Here is a 15411-nt window from a genome sequence, read left to right as displayed (position 1 = left end):
GGATTATACCGTTGAATCACGCCAACTCTGGCGCGAGTAGATTCCATATCGTGTGTCGGCCTCGACTCGAACTAATAGACGAAATTAAACTTACGGCCACAGTTTGCAAGAATGACTGTGAAGGAGTAACAATTGCAGTCCGTCCGAGGGTTGTTCGCTAGAAATTATCGTTTCACTCTGTGTTTCTTTCTTACTCCCTCTCGAGTTAATAACAGAACTGTACGGTTTGAAGGGAGAGAACAAAAAAAAAAATAGATGAAAAGGAAAAATGGAAATGGAATTCGCCCTGGTGGAAAGTCGAACGAGAATCGCGTGGTAGTGGTTCGTGGCGCGACGAATTAGAGCCCGGGGATCGGTGTAATCGAATGCTCGCGAAATACCATATTTGATTCTATGTGGTGGATTTAGTTCGCTAGGGCTTAGTGGGCCGAGTTTTCAGCGAGATTAGTCTTGTAATAGATGTTCTTTGTGTTAAAAGTAATTGTCTTTGCAGTCTTCCTTGTTAATATTTGACTTATTATATACTAATTGAGAATCATGGTATGTATCTCAAATGAGCAAAGAGTTTAGATCAGAAGATTAGGTAGAGATAGATAGGGTGATGATCGATTCTGACTGAAGAATATTTATTGCTAGGGTAAAGTGCTACAATTGAGAGAACAGGGTGCTTGCATTTGCTGGAGATTGTAATAGTGACAAGGAATATTTGAAATTATATTATGAACTAAGAATACACGGCCATTTACAGTTTCAGGTAGACGCGTTTGAGGATATTCTACGAATGTTTGTATCGGTGACATTTTGATATCAGTAATGTTGATAACATGTGAAATTTTCTACGGATTAATAAACATGTATTCTGTTAAAAGACGATAAAAAGATCTTCGACTTTAGCTTCGACTTTTTTGTTTCGAAAACAAGCAGCGTTTACAGTCTATACTGAACGACAAATCAGTATACGGTCACTGTACGTACATCTCCAAGCTGTCTGGCTGAGAATATTTTGAGAAAATTAGGCATCATCTCCTGTACTTAATTATACCGCAAAGTGGGACCTGTCCAGCACAGAAGACAAACCTAATCGACGCCTACGGGATGAAAGTGAAGCGACGAGAATTTTCCGACGGGTGTCGATCCCCAAGAGATGCGCGGCGCCGCTCGACGCTGCTCGACGAGATCGAATGCTAATTCCTTTTGGTGCCTCGGGGCCGGAAATTTGAACGGGATTAGGTCGGATCGGGCCGCTTCTCCCCGAAAATGTTCACCATGAATAACAAAAAACCGAGCCATCCTGCACGTGGATTACCTATGCATCGGCCACTCGGAACGAGATTCAATTAAGGAACAGAACCTCTGCCGTGACCTTCTATCTCTTCTCTAACCACAGTTAATTATTTCTTTCTTATTTCGAGCCATTAAAGGAAAATTACACGTGTAAAAGAAATTCTTCGTTTATATTCGGAATCAGGACCGTCTTGTTCAGTTGAGTTAATATTTATCAGTGAAATTTTACGAGTTCTACATGTATATTTTACGAAACCACAAGTTATTTGGTTATTCTATATGATTAGAAATCACGAGATTGTAGAAGGCATGCCTTACAACTTATAACTTGGAAATTTATTAGCAGGGGAACCTGTACAAAACCGTATATTTAACTTTGAAAGTTTCTAACTTTTGTAATTAGTAAGTAAATTGTGTAAACCAAGCCGTATTTATTATATACTTTCGCAATGAATAGAAAACAAACGAATTAAAATTAAATAATTCTATTACTATAATTACTATTAATAATAGTACTTAAAATAACAATAAAACTAAACTTTTTCCGAGTTTGCCCGGTAAAGCGGGTAAGACCGTGTACACTGCACGATATTTTCCCTAGTTTAAATTAACAACGATAACATAGAAAATGATCGATTCTTCTGTTATCCAACCCGTACCACCCTCGTGTGCCCATTTATTACACTGCGTATACTACATCCAGTTTTTTTGCAAGCGGCCCGCACCATATTCTTCCTGAAAATATACACAAATGTCATCAATTCTAGATTTAATATTTGATTTCAGCCTTTTCTTTACTAATTTTTATTTTCTGCCCGTTATTGGTTGTTCTTAATTCGACATAGGTGTTTTTCTTCTTCTTTGTCAAAGTAGCCAGTAATTCGTCTTTATAGTCAGCGGATGTCGGTTTTAACGAGTATGGTTATGCCACGGGACGCTTGAGCATAATATTTACTTATAATTAAAATTTTCCAAATATGATGTTAACGAATACGTGTCGTCATTTATAGTCAAAACACTAACCGAATATAACATCAAGAATACTTGCAAATACAATAAACTCGATAATTCTTCGAAACGTACGCCGTTTATAACAAAACACTGTTGACGGACACTTCAGTACGTTGGAAAACAGTTGGAAAGCGCTGGAGGGAATAATATTTTTTGAATTGGTTATGAAAATAAATATGGTATACGCTTGTAACCAGGTCTTCCCTGTTATTAGTGGGTAAATTATTGTACAAAAGCGTTCAGATATATTTAACAAGATATCAAGATTTTCCTATGTGTCATTATAACGCTTTCCAGCGTTTAGTTTGTCAACTTGCATGTACTCTAGAAATTGTTGATATTAGCGTATTATTCAATGTACATCTGTGATCTTGCTAATGAATTTTTAGTAAACGCTTTAAGAAGCAAAGAAACACGAAGGGATTTTTCTGCCCCTACAGATGGAACTTGCTGTCGTATAATTTCATTGGATTATTACAACGAAGGAGTTCCATTAAGATGAATTGAAAGATTCAGAAGGAAAATAAGACGATCTTTTATAACGCGCATAACAACTATGCATTAAGCTGGAATTACTATATTCAGTTATAAATGTTTAGACATTTACTTGACAAAATTCCTTAGAAAAATGCGGATCATATTTTCGATCGAATCCATAGCTTTCTTCCCAAAAGAAAAAACTACATGTACCACTTCTCCATCGAGCTTCTCGATTCATACTTACTTTCGTGCAATCTCAACGGAAGATCTCTCGCAATCCCAGTCTTTCGCAAGCCCGACTGCCGCCGAAGATACGATCCGGAATTCATCTGCAACTATCAATTATACCATCTCACGTCCACGCAATTACCCAGTAATCCCGCGAGTCCTCTGTCCATCTTCACGGCATCTTTCGTAACCAGTTCCGCGGAAGGAAAAGGGAACGCCACGAACCACGGTTTCATTTGCGAGGTACGACCGCGCATATAATGATTATTCAAATCGTCGTCAGGGGGTGTTAGGATTCTCGGTATTGAGGGATCGGCGTAGACAGTAAGGGTGAGAGAAGAAGCGTCGAACGGAGACGAGAAATCCAGCCTAGGAATCCGGTGATCTGCGGTGTGTGATCCAAGCCATTAGGCAAAGCTTCCTCGTTTCCTCTTCAGACCCTCTCTCCCTCTTTTCCATCCCTCGGTTTCCAGCGTCTCGTCGACGCGCTAACTGAAAAGGACCAACCACCACGTGTTCCATGGTTTTTGCATTGGGAAACTTGCTCCTCGGACCTGCTAAGTCTGCCCGCGCAATTCGCAGCACGCGCCTTTCCAACGTTCATCCCCTTCTTCGCAACGACTCAGCTATGTTACACTCGTTCTTTCTGTCGTACTATAATTGCTGTCCTGCGGCGGTTATCTTTCTACCTGCATTATATTGCATCTTTCAATCCTCTTATTCCGTATTTGTCGAAAGGGACATGGGGATTTAAGGATGAATTAAAAGGAATTTAGTAAATGGAGTTGTTCATATGAATGGAAAAAGCATGAAATATTTTGTTCGACGAGACGATGACAATTTCTCTTAGTTGCACTCATAATTAACGCGATGTCCCATTTCTCCGTGTCAATGAATTATTATTAATTTGTCCGTTAAATACTACTTAAAATTTTGTCTCGCTATTCGTAATCTTACGAAATTCCTAGTAAGTTTCGTTAATCACGATCTCTTCACCAGTTACACAAAAATACCTTGCTTCTACACCATCTTTGTAAAAATATTGCATCAATTTAATACAAACATCTCAATCTAAACTGAATGTCTAATAAATTCCACCATCGAGCAAAATGCTTAGCCGTTTATCAACTAGTCCGAAAAGAATACTTTAAACGTTTAATGTCTTACAGACCAAACGTGTCTAAATTCAGTTTCTTATAAAACCTTCCACTAGCCAAATTCATCGTTTACCTCGCATTCGTCGATTAGATAAAAATCGCTATCCTACTACTATCACTTTTCCCGTAGAACACAATTCACCTTTAAATGCTTTAACCCAAACCCAACGTCTAATAAATCTCGCCGGAATATCGTTCGTCTCTTCAACCAGGATGCAGTTCTTCCAATTTGGCGCTTCTCACAAAGAGGATACCGCGCGCGGCGGCCCCTGAAATACGCGCTCGCGATTAATGATAACAGGTAACGGAGAAACGAGGCGGCAAGTTGTCCCTGAACGGGGACGCGTTCTTTTGATGTCGTTCCGTCGCTGAAAACCGGTTACATCGACATAGACGAATACAACGACAAGCAGGATAGACGAATAAAACGACATGCCGGATGGACAAGGACAGAGCGACGACGACACGAGGTGAAATATCCGACGATACCGGGCGCCAGTGGGCACATCGACGATGATAATGAAGCTTCCGCCATTGGTTGACCGATAAGGCGATTTACACGAGCAATATTCACGCGCCACACCGTATCCATTAGAGGCCAAACGCTTTTTTCGCTTTCGTTTGCATGCGCAAATGGCCTAGGGGTAAGTTTGCGGAATAAAAAGGGCGGTAGAGCAGGCCACACGGTTCAACAGGAAGGAAAAAGGAGGCAAGATCGTAGGGAGTTCGAGGGGAGTAAAAAAAGGAGGAGACAGGTTGTTTGTTAGCAATCGTGTACGCACGCACATTAACATAACAGCAGCAGCTAGAGGGAAATCACCTTTGCCGTCGTATCGTGTTACTTTTACTCGCAAAAGCGCTATGTTGGATGATTCTCTGTTTGTGCGTGAAGCTACATGGCTTACAGTTATATAGCCGAACTTCATGATGTTTAATAAAGCGAAATTATTAAACATTCGGATGATTACGCATACATGTATTATCATATGTAACGAATTTATTACCACAACGTGTTACGAAGATAAATTTGGGTAGAAAGATTTTTTCATGGTGGGACATTCTCGTATTCCGACGACGAATTTATCCAACTTGTCTTTTGATAGATCTTCGTTAGAAATTAAACAAACCAATCAAACGATCATACTGTAAACGAGAAAAATGTTACATTAAATACGTGAATGCTGTACTTCAAAGGTACGAAGTAAACTGAACGGATTACGGTTAAATTCATCATCTAGTATCACGATTTACTCTAAGTAATCAAAGTTTTCGCGGCCGACGTTGAAAAGTTCGTTTCAGCCCACAAGATCCTTTTCGGTTTCCGTTAATTTCGTCTTCCACTAGAAATTCATGGCTGACGATAATCCAGAGGCAGGAAATGAGCAATCTTTCCGGCGAATGTCTACGCGGAAGATGATTTTTCTTGAAAGTAGCACGATGGTTCGTATTTCGCTGATTATTAATACACGAGGAAGAAAAACGAACGTTCGTTTCTCGTGGATGTTTCGTTCTCGTTTTAGAAGCGTCTACATTGTCGTCGGACTAAGCTTCTTAAAGTCTGCCTCCTTATATATCAGATCGTTTTCTGTTAAAACGGTTGCCTCGATCTCCTTCCGAGGTCCGGCAATCTTATAATCCAGTCATATCCTTCTTCAAAAGGATCTTCTTCCGCGAACGATGAAGATCACGGATACTCTATCGAGCGAAACTTCTCAATAACATCTTTCGTATGCTTTGTAATCTCGGACGTCGATATATTTTTCCTCCTTTCTCCTTTTTCTTTCCTTTGAATGACGTTCGGATACCTAGGTTACTCGTAAAAGATCGTTCAATGCGACTCTATTGAAATTATACGTGACACTAGTTTCTCAGTAACGAATACGAAGTATTAGAATTCGTTTTTCGTCCAATTTCTTCTTATATCTGAACGTATATGTAACCGATTTTTGTAAGATTTTGCAAAGAAAAAGGGGAAAGGATAAACAATAGAGACGATAAGACGAAAAAATAAACAAACGATTCCAAAAATACCTAAGACGATGCCAACGATTCTACACGGTGATTCTCACAGCATCGCAAATTCTATTCGAAGAAAAGCTCATACTTCGTTTCTCTTCTCTTCTATCATTTCTAGTACTTATGTTTCAGAATTTTAACCGTATAAAAGTAAACGTAATCAGTATCGTAATAACTGATAATCTTATCAAATCAATACGTTATATATTAAAAGATTTTTTGAATACCTCGATTTCTGTCTCACAATTAATCAACCCTTACTTTCTACAAAATTCTCTCCCTCTTACCTTTTGAAAAATATACACGAGAAATGCACTGTTCAGCGCACTATAGTAACCATTTACTTTCGAAAATAATACACCTATACATAATAAATTTAATTACTCCGCTATCGGTTTTCTAAAACTACACTTTTCTAAAATACAAAGCGGATAGTAAAAAACTAACGGCGAGGTCCAAATAGAAGGCAATAACTATCAGCAACGAAATATTAAAACCAACGGGTGGTATCTCTGCCGTCGAGGGTGTTCAAAGCAGCGGAAACAGAAAGACGGACAACCAGCGGGGGAAAAAAAATAACGAAATTGAAACGTCAAATATAAACATTCTTTGACTTCTGGTGTGTCACAAACGTTGACACGGATCCCTCGATCTATTTTATTCCTTCCCTCGTCTTCCCTCCATCTATTTTATTTTATTTTTTATTTTTTTTTTTTATTTAGATTTTTTTTACCTTTGACTTCTTTTTTCTCGCTGTCGTTTCCACGGGCAGCCCCGCAGGGGTTAAGTGGTCGAAGAGAATTTCGGTGGGATCTGTGGCCGTGCAGAACCACGATCGCGCCTCCCCGCGTTTCACGGCTAAATTGCTGTTTCGCGATTGGCAGCCCGTCAACGATTCGATGCTCGAACAGATCTGACCACTGTTATCATTATACGTACGCGTACCAACAGGATGTCTGTGGTCAGTTTGGTACACGACATCCAACCGCATAAGCCGACGTACGGATTTTTGTCATCGGGAGAACCGCCATTGCACATGATTCCCGGACCGGAATGACGTTTCGGTTGATTTCTGGATAGGGAAGGGATGGGCTGTTGCGACTGCCACGATGAAAACAGGAATCGACGAAAACGACATTGCCAACCGACATTGCCAACCGACATTGCTGCAAACAGAGCGCCGTTACATCGGTTTCGCCTGAATCGTGTTTCGACAGTATTTCCACGTGTCGTTTGGAATATTTTCTACGGGAAGGAGTAGTTGACGTGACGCGGTTTTGTCGCTGTAAATGGAAGGTTTCCATTCAATTCTTTGGAACGGAGTAGAATTGAGATCGGTTCGAGTATAGTTATCGGAAGGTTCGCGAGAGTACTCGAGATCTATTGAGAAATTGTTCGACAATTTTATATGAAATTGGTAATGCATAGTGACTCACGAATAATTGTAGTGAAACGTTTTTATGAATATGTATGGAACTATTGGAAATTTCATTAGCATTCTATTTAAACAAGAGAATTCGAATTGCATTGTACCGCGTATGGGATTCCAGGAAAAGCTATATTAATTCCGCTGCAACTTCTTAATGATTTGTGTAAACGTGTATGAAAATATCGGAAATTTCATTAGCACTGTAATCAGACAAACAGAAAATTCGGACTGTATCGAACCGTATATTACTCTTAATTTTACTACTATTAATTTTACTGATAATGTCTAAATGATATTAATATACGTCAAGGAACTTTCTATTTCTAGTAACTATAAAATAAAATCATTATTTTAGCAATCCTGGTATTAAATAATCATTAAGCATCGTGGGAATTACGCGATCCCTTCTTCGGATGGTAAAAACGGTTGAAATCTTCGTACAAACCTCGAGTACGCTCCTCAAATGTATTCAGAAAAAGTTCCTCCCATATGACCCGTTTATAATCGAACGGTCGATTGGCCGGAATCGAGTTCGTGGAATTCCTTTGCGAAACTGTAGTATAACAAGAACTCGCGGCACTCCGCTCACGATTCGCGTCACCCGTAAACCGATTTAATCCCCTCCTAGCGCACGCGAGTTCACGTTAAACGTTCCTCCACCTGGACGATTCTTTAACGAGTCTCTTTGCCCGTTAAACGCAATACCGCTATTACGATCGCCCGCTTTAAGAGGAAACTCGTGCCCCTAAAAGATTCATGAAAACTGCGACGCGAAGCGGTCGTTTACCACGCTCACCTCCCTCGCCCTCCTTGCTCTTGAAACTCCCATCGTTGCAACGGTTTCGGAGCAAAACCAGCGTCGTTTCAGCAGTGCGCGCTCGTCTCGTCTCGTCCCGTCTCGTCGCCAGGACGCATCCGCGGCGATAAGTCAACTCTAAGCGAAGAAAATCGAGGATGGGTACGTCGTCGAAGGATATAGGAGACGTAGAATTTAATAACCATAGGCTGTGACACGGGGGTGCCTCCGCAGCGTAAGACATGGATGTAATCTTAGCGGGGTAAGTCATACGTTAGGAACCGGAGGACACATTCTTCGCGTCGCTAACAAACGCCCATGGCATGCACGACATGTCCCGAGCTCGCTTTCTCTACCTCTCTCTCTCTCTCACTCTCTCTTTGTGAGGCATCGAAGGAAGCCTTGACAACGTTGGCTGGAGCGCCGACATAATTCTAATTTTATTGCCCTAGCAGGATGCGGGCCAACGCGAACGAGACCTCGAATTTATGGGCAATTTTTCTTATTAATTTTCATAAGTTCGACACGTGAACCAGCGCAACGTCTACACAAAGGCGATCCCGCCTTCCTTCCTTCGCCCTCTGCAACCTTCCTTAGAACTTGCCGCGATCCTTGCATACAGCAGCGTATGCAAGGGTGACGTGCGCTCGGAACGCGTCGTATTTTCCAGCGCCTTACCGCCAACAGCCGCGACCCCCGCCCAGGCCGATGGTTATATCGAATCGCGGCGCCAAACTTCGACGATGCCACGGAGGAACACCTTTTCGAAAGACGCGAAGTTGGAAAGCGTCGCCGAGAGAGAGAGCTGCGAGGAGACAATCTGCCGGTGCGCCAGGGGTATATTAAAAAATTTTCTGGCACACCGTGAATTCAAGGAATTTGTAATTGATACGTGGCGGGTGATTGGTTTGAAAAAAAGAAAGGGCAGGATTTCTTGGACAGACGTCCGGATAAATGAGCTATGTTAAGTATAGAGTGTCGCAACGAATATATTCAAATCCTCGCTTAGTTTCGCTGGTGTTGTTTCGTTCTTTTTAAGCCATGGAAAAGATATTTCTCTATTGGCTGTTTGTAGTAAAAACACGCTCTGCGTTTAATGTCTGCGTAGAATTTGAGACGAATTTTAGCGATAAATAAACACATCGATCGTTTGGTCAGTTAATAATTTGTTAAAGTATAATGTTGTGTGTGCACTAACATTATGACTGTCGAACGTGAAAGGGTTAATTTATTTCGTACTCGCAGATCATTCATTTAATTAGAGGTAGAAGATATTGTGAATATTGTATTGTTTAATTAATTCACTTTCGGGTTATTTAATGTTCGATACACGTGTCAAAGAGGAGAATTTCAGTCGATTAAACTAAACTGTCACAATTTTGTTTAAGTAGTACCATCTAGAATCGACAATACATATTGTATATGTGAGAAGGAAAGAGGCAGAAAATTGCATATTTAGTTTCCAAGCACCGTAGCCAAATTAATTAATACATAATTTATGATCATGTTGTATTAATTTCGCAAGAAAATGGTATGAATTGCCCTCGGTCATTAATTTGGTATTAATTTATACATTTAGCGTATAATGTGTTTATACAGCTGTGTACTTTACTAAAACTCGATCAATGCGGCGTCGATCAGGATTTAGATCAAAATTTAGGATCAATAGAATAAAATTGTAATATATACAAAACGAATCCTTTAACATGATGATTTCAAATAATTCGTAAATTATTTACTATATGGAAAAATACTTCGAATGAAGTGCATCGAAGAGAACGTAATCTGATATTAATCTTCGCGTGTTTGGTTACGCAAAGGATATACGCTGAAATTATACGTAAATATATTCCATATAGATATTCTAATGAAAATAATACAATAAAAGCAAATACATATGTAAATTTCGTTTCGAAATCAATGTTTTTGATCACTGCGAGAACTACAAATCCGACATGTTTCATTGTCACAGTTAATAGTTCTAGCGTTAAATAAAATCAAATATTTCTTTAGGGATTGGACGAAGGATTGAATGAAACTATATTGCCCAGGAAAAAAAGTTTCAATAGTCCGAATTACAATCGTATTGGATTAATTCATTGAATTCCTCGAAATCAATCGTGCCGAGCGCACGTCCACCGTACTTCGCTTTCGTCGGAATTTCTAGAGTGCAGAAATTCGTCGATTCCCCGTTTATGAATAGAAGAAATCGCAGAAGGATTCATACAGAACGTGGAGGAAGGGATGGAATTTTTCCGGCACAGCGAAGTGGAAAGAAGCGTCTACGACGTTTCGAAGTAGTAAATAATGGAGAGTGACGAACGGATGGCTGCGGAGGATGCGCAAAGAGAGTAGAGCAACTAGGGGAACAGAATGCAGAGGGGTAAAAAGAGGGAATAGAAAATTGCACGGTAAACTCGTGCCACCGTTTCCACCTTGCCGTGGTAAATTGAGAATAAACAGGCGGGCCGAAGAGACCGAGCGAGAACTCGGAGGAAAAAAATAATTCGTCGCGGCTGCAGGAATCACGAGGAAAGGAATTCGTCGAGGATGAGTACCTTTTTAATCTCTGCGGCGCGTAATCGAACCGGAACTCGACTTAATCAATTAGGTTATATTAATCGGCGAGCCCGAACAATGAAATTTCTCTCATCTTCGCCGCTACGATCTCTTCTCCGTTATAAAATAAAGATTCCGGTTATTACGCTCGGTCGGCGAAACGTTTCTTGCGAAATTTGACTTTCTTTATACGTTTTATATATATTTTTATATTTTCAAACTTTCTTATATTTTTAAAGTTTTAAGCGTTCGATCGAGAATCGAGTTTGTTTTTAATTATCCGTCTATATAGAAAAGACAGAGTCTGTAAAATTGATTTTAACGTAGTCGCGGCGATGGTCAGTTGTGAATTCTGTATTCTTAATCTCCAATGCATTTCAATAGATTAATATTGACGAGACCAACATGCGGTTTTATTAACCATTCTAGTATTATTTGTGGAACTAAATATATGCATAATCCAAAATTACAGATGTGGATCTCTTATCTCACTAAAAGATAATGCTTTTATCTCATCGAAACGTGATCTCGTATTTCGCGTTTCGAATGTGACACGTTAATCTAGTTATTCGTAATTAACTACGTTACAAGGATAGCACAAAAATGCGAGATATCGATTAGTAAAGTAATTATAGAATTTCCTGATTATTTTATTCATATATCTTTCCGGTTTATTTATTTAACCCATTATGCATCTCTACCTTATCCACCGCTATTGCAATATTTTATTAATCCCTACGTCTTTCTTTACCTACCTTACCTGCTTCGTTACCATGGCATTGGTTGAGTGCAGGCATTGACTGTATCTACTTCAATGATATGCATCAAACGGTCTGTCTATTCCTGCCTTATCTACTTTACTTTGCTAGTGTTCTCGAAAAGTCGGAAATTTCATTTTGTAACAACGAAAACTGATATCAGTGTAGTTTATTCGTTGAGCGTCAATGCGATTTACGTAAAATGTTTTGCGAATTAAGGCAAAGTTCAAAAGAGCAAAGCGGATAGTGGTGGATAAAAAAGCAACCTGTTGAATTTTACATTGTTATCTACAAACGGTGAATCGAAAGAGAGAGTTTTTATTTCTTTTCTTCTTTTTTTTATTTGTATGAAATTAAAAGCTAATAATATACGCTACGCTAGAGGTTGAGAATGAATTTAATTTAAGAAAATTTTAGTGCGTAAATTTTGCATTTGTCTCTTTGTGTTTTTATCGATTGCTTACGTTGTTAATAAACAAATAATCGTTTAACACAAATCCAGCGAATCTGAGAGCTATTGTGGAGATTATAACAGGGAGATTACAATAGTGAGATTAACAGAAGATAGGATCTAGTATACAGATCCGTTATTATCCGTATTCTGGCAGCTTAAATTTAATCACCGTCAATCCTCTTATCCGTTAATTTTTAGTAATACGAGATTAATCCAAAAATACAAATTTTCATTTCTCGCAGACAATATACATATATGTTCATTAATTCTCAACAAAATAATATTAAACTATTACATAAAGATATAATGCTCAATATTATACCACAAGCATGCGAGAAATATTGCAAAATTTTGTATCTCTCGTATATATTACATACAGGTCCACCTCAGGTCTTTCATTTATATCCTAAACATTAATCGATGGAAAGGACATCATTCTCAGAATTGCGAGAGAGTACAAGCTTGTAGAACTTCTAAAAGTTCTTTCGTCTTCTCAATTTGTATAAACATCGCAGAATTTCTTATATCCCCTTACTAACGATAAACAATTCTATGTTTCCTTCATGACGATGATTTGCATTTTCATGGTTATACCTATATTTAGTTCCAATCATTAGTGTTGTAATCTTATCCTATACATGATACATTGAATCAATTGTGATTGTACCGCAGACTGAACAAAACGTTATGTACCGTTTATCGGAAAGTTAGGAATTCTTAAAACTGTCAGGAAACTTTAATACAATTGTATTGGAAGTTGCAGGTATATCTAAACATACTGACTCTATCCTTTTTACAAATACCAACAAATATTAATCTTATTAGAAGAATTTATCCCATTCCTAACTGCTTTTTATAATTTTACCATTATTACTTCGCAATTATATTCCAAATCTAAGAAGAGTGGTACTCGACGAAAACTTTTGAACAGAATGGAAATTCTTAAATCGAAATTTGAAGTTTGTTAATTGGTTTGATGAATTATTGAGAGGATTAAAACTGAAGGATAAGAAAAGATAAGAAAAATTGCCATGTTCTCTTTACCAAACATTTATTCTTACAATACCACCGTAAAAATACAATTCAAAATGATATAAAACGCTTCTTTTATTAAAATAGACTTCATAAAAGTAATTTGTATGTTATTTATATATATATATCTTCAAAAATTATCTGAAATTCACATCGTGATATTTTCAACGGGGAACAAAGCTACGTTAGTCTGTTGCAAGCAATTCGCGAAACTATTCTCCATTTGTTGTGTCAATGGCGATGACCATAATGGCTCCACAGGATTCAAAAGAACTTCCTCGTTTATATCCTTCTGCCTCGCTGTCGAAAATGATTCCAATTTGTCAAAAATGTACTTCAGTCCCTTCAATAAGCGACTTTCCTTACAAGCATTCGAGGAAACACAATCTAACATAACGACTTTGCTTTTAAGGTCGTTTAACCGAAGCGACACTTTTTGCAACTCGTCCTCCATTTTTGATCTTTGTTGCGCTTCTGTATCCAGCAACGCTTTATTGCTCGATAGTTCCTCCTTCAATTTGAAATTCGACTCGACTAGACTCCATAACTGCGATTCCAAATCTCCAAGTTTCTTCCTTCGACTTTGATCCTCTTTCGGAACTTCTATTTCCTTCGACTGTTTCACTTTTATCTCGAACCTATGGATCTTCTTCCAATGACGTTTCTGCGTGGAATATTTGTTGAGCCTTTCCTGGGCAAATTAACATTTTCAAGTTATTAGATATATAAATATATTTGGGCTTTGTTTAAATTACAGAGAAGCGAAAACCGACAACTCACTGTTCTATTTCGTAAACTTCTTCTACGTTGTTTTATAAGTTCATGAATTCTATTATTTATCAAGTCTCGTCTCATATCTATACGAAATCTTTTCTTCGACGTTATACTTTCAGCCATCTCTCGCCTTCTCTTCAATATCCTCAGTATCATTTGTAAGGTGTTGATAGGTATGCGATTTTCAGTGAGATCTAGCTTCGTAATTCTACTGTTGGTTTGTAAGAGACGAATCATCGTCTCTGCTCCGTGTTTACTGATCCCACAGTGCCTCAGACTCAGCGATCTCAGCCAGACGTCGCTTTTTAACGCATAAACTAACTGCCTCAAGCCGGTGTCCCCGATTTTTGGATTTTGGTTCAGAATCAACGTGTGCAATCCCTGGGGCTGAAGAAAAGGAGTTCAATAAATTACAATACAATTCTGTTATCTTGAACGATATAATTCACGTCCTGAATGTAGTCTACAGACAGTTATGCAAATTTACATTTTTTGTGAACATAATTGCTGGAATCTAATCACATTAGACTGCAGGTGGAAACTGTATACAAATTTCTTTCACTTTTACTTCAAGTATTACAGCGACTAGTGTATTTTAGATATTTTACGTATCTTACAGTGTATCATGTGCATTCTCTACATTGTTACACCTTGAAATTTCTCACAAATGCATAGACATCTGCAGTCTACTAGTTACGGTTATTATAATTTGGACTTGTTATATAAACACGTATCTATAGTCTCTCATAATATACAATAAAGTTGATCACCACCTTCTTGTCAGAATTTTCTTCCGGAGATTGTACAGAGGACTGTTCCCAAACATTCTGCAACAGATCAGCCTTCCTTCTCTTCAAGAACAGGGACAGGCACATGGCACTTCTGTTCGACAGCCGGCAGGACGATAAATTTAATACACACAATTTTGGATTGTTCCTCAAACAGCCCAACAACAAATCACAACCTGAATCAACAAAAGAAGTGGACAATCACTAAAACTATTTCGTAAGAGGTTGACGAATAGCACAAGAGTGACTCGAAATAAAATGCATATAATTTGTGTTTTCAAAGTAAAACATTAGAATACTATTGAGTTAAGGAAAAAATAGTAATATAAAAATTAAAACAATGATTATTATTACGTGTTAAAAAGTCAGAAAATGATACTAACCGACGTCTCCTATATGACACTTCGTCAAAGATAGATTAATTAGCTTCTCGTTGTTCTTCAAACCGCAACAGAGGATGTTGAGGTACTTGAGAGATAACGGAATCCCATCGAGAGTGATGGAGGTGATGGCGGAAGAATCCCTCGCGCAAACAGCGATGGAGTCGACGAGACAGCGCAACAGGAAGTTAGTGTAGATGACTGGACTTGCTTGATCCTTTCCTTTGCATCGCCTGGACGTGTCATCAAATGCCAGTCTAGGGTA

At 38.6% G+C, this 15411-nt stretch overlaps 1 protein-coding gene across 1 annotated transcript; it reads right to left on the bottom strand.

Annotated features, from left to right (window-relative positions):
* Positions 1-13206: 13206 nt before the first annotated feature.
* LOC117206739 (protein Cep78 homolog) lies at positions 13207-15411 on the bottom strand (the record flags this gene model as incomplete). Its single annotated transcript, XM_033446331.1, has 4 exons — positions 13207-13895; positions 13985-14365; positions 14752-14942; positions 15150-15411. Coding segments are annotated over 4 exons (1377 nt in total), but the record flags the coding sequence as incomplete, so codon positions are not given.

The sequence above is a fragment of the Bombus bifarius genome, unplaced genomic scaffold (genome assembly GCF_011952205.1).
Source record: "Bombus bifarius isolate JDL3187 unplaced genomic scaffold, Bbif_JDL3187 scf7180000008008, whole genome shotgun sequence".
Classification (NCBI taxonomy): domain Eukaryota; kingdom Metazoa; phylum Arthropoda; class Insecta; order Hymenoptera; family Apidae; genus Bombus; species Bombus bifarius.
This window is presented reverse-complemented; position numbering and strand designations above follow the sequence as displayed.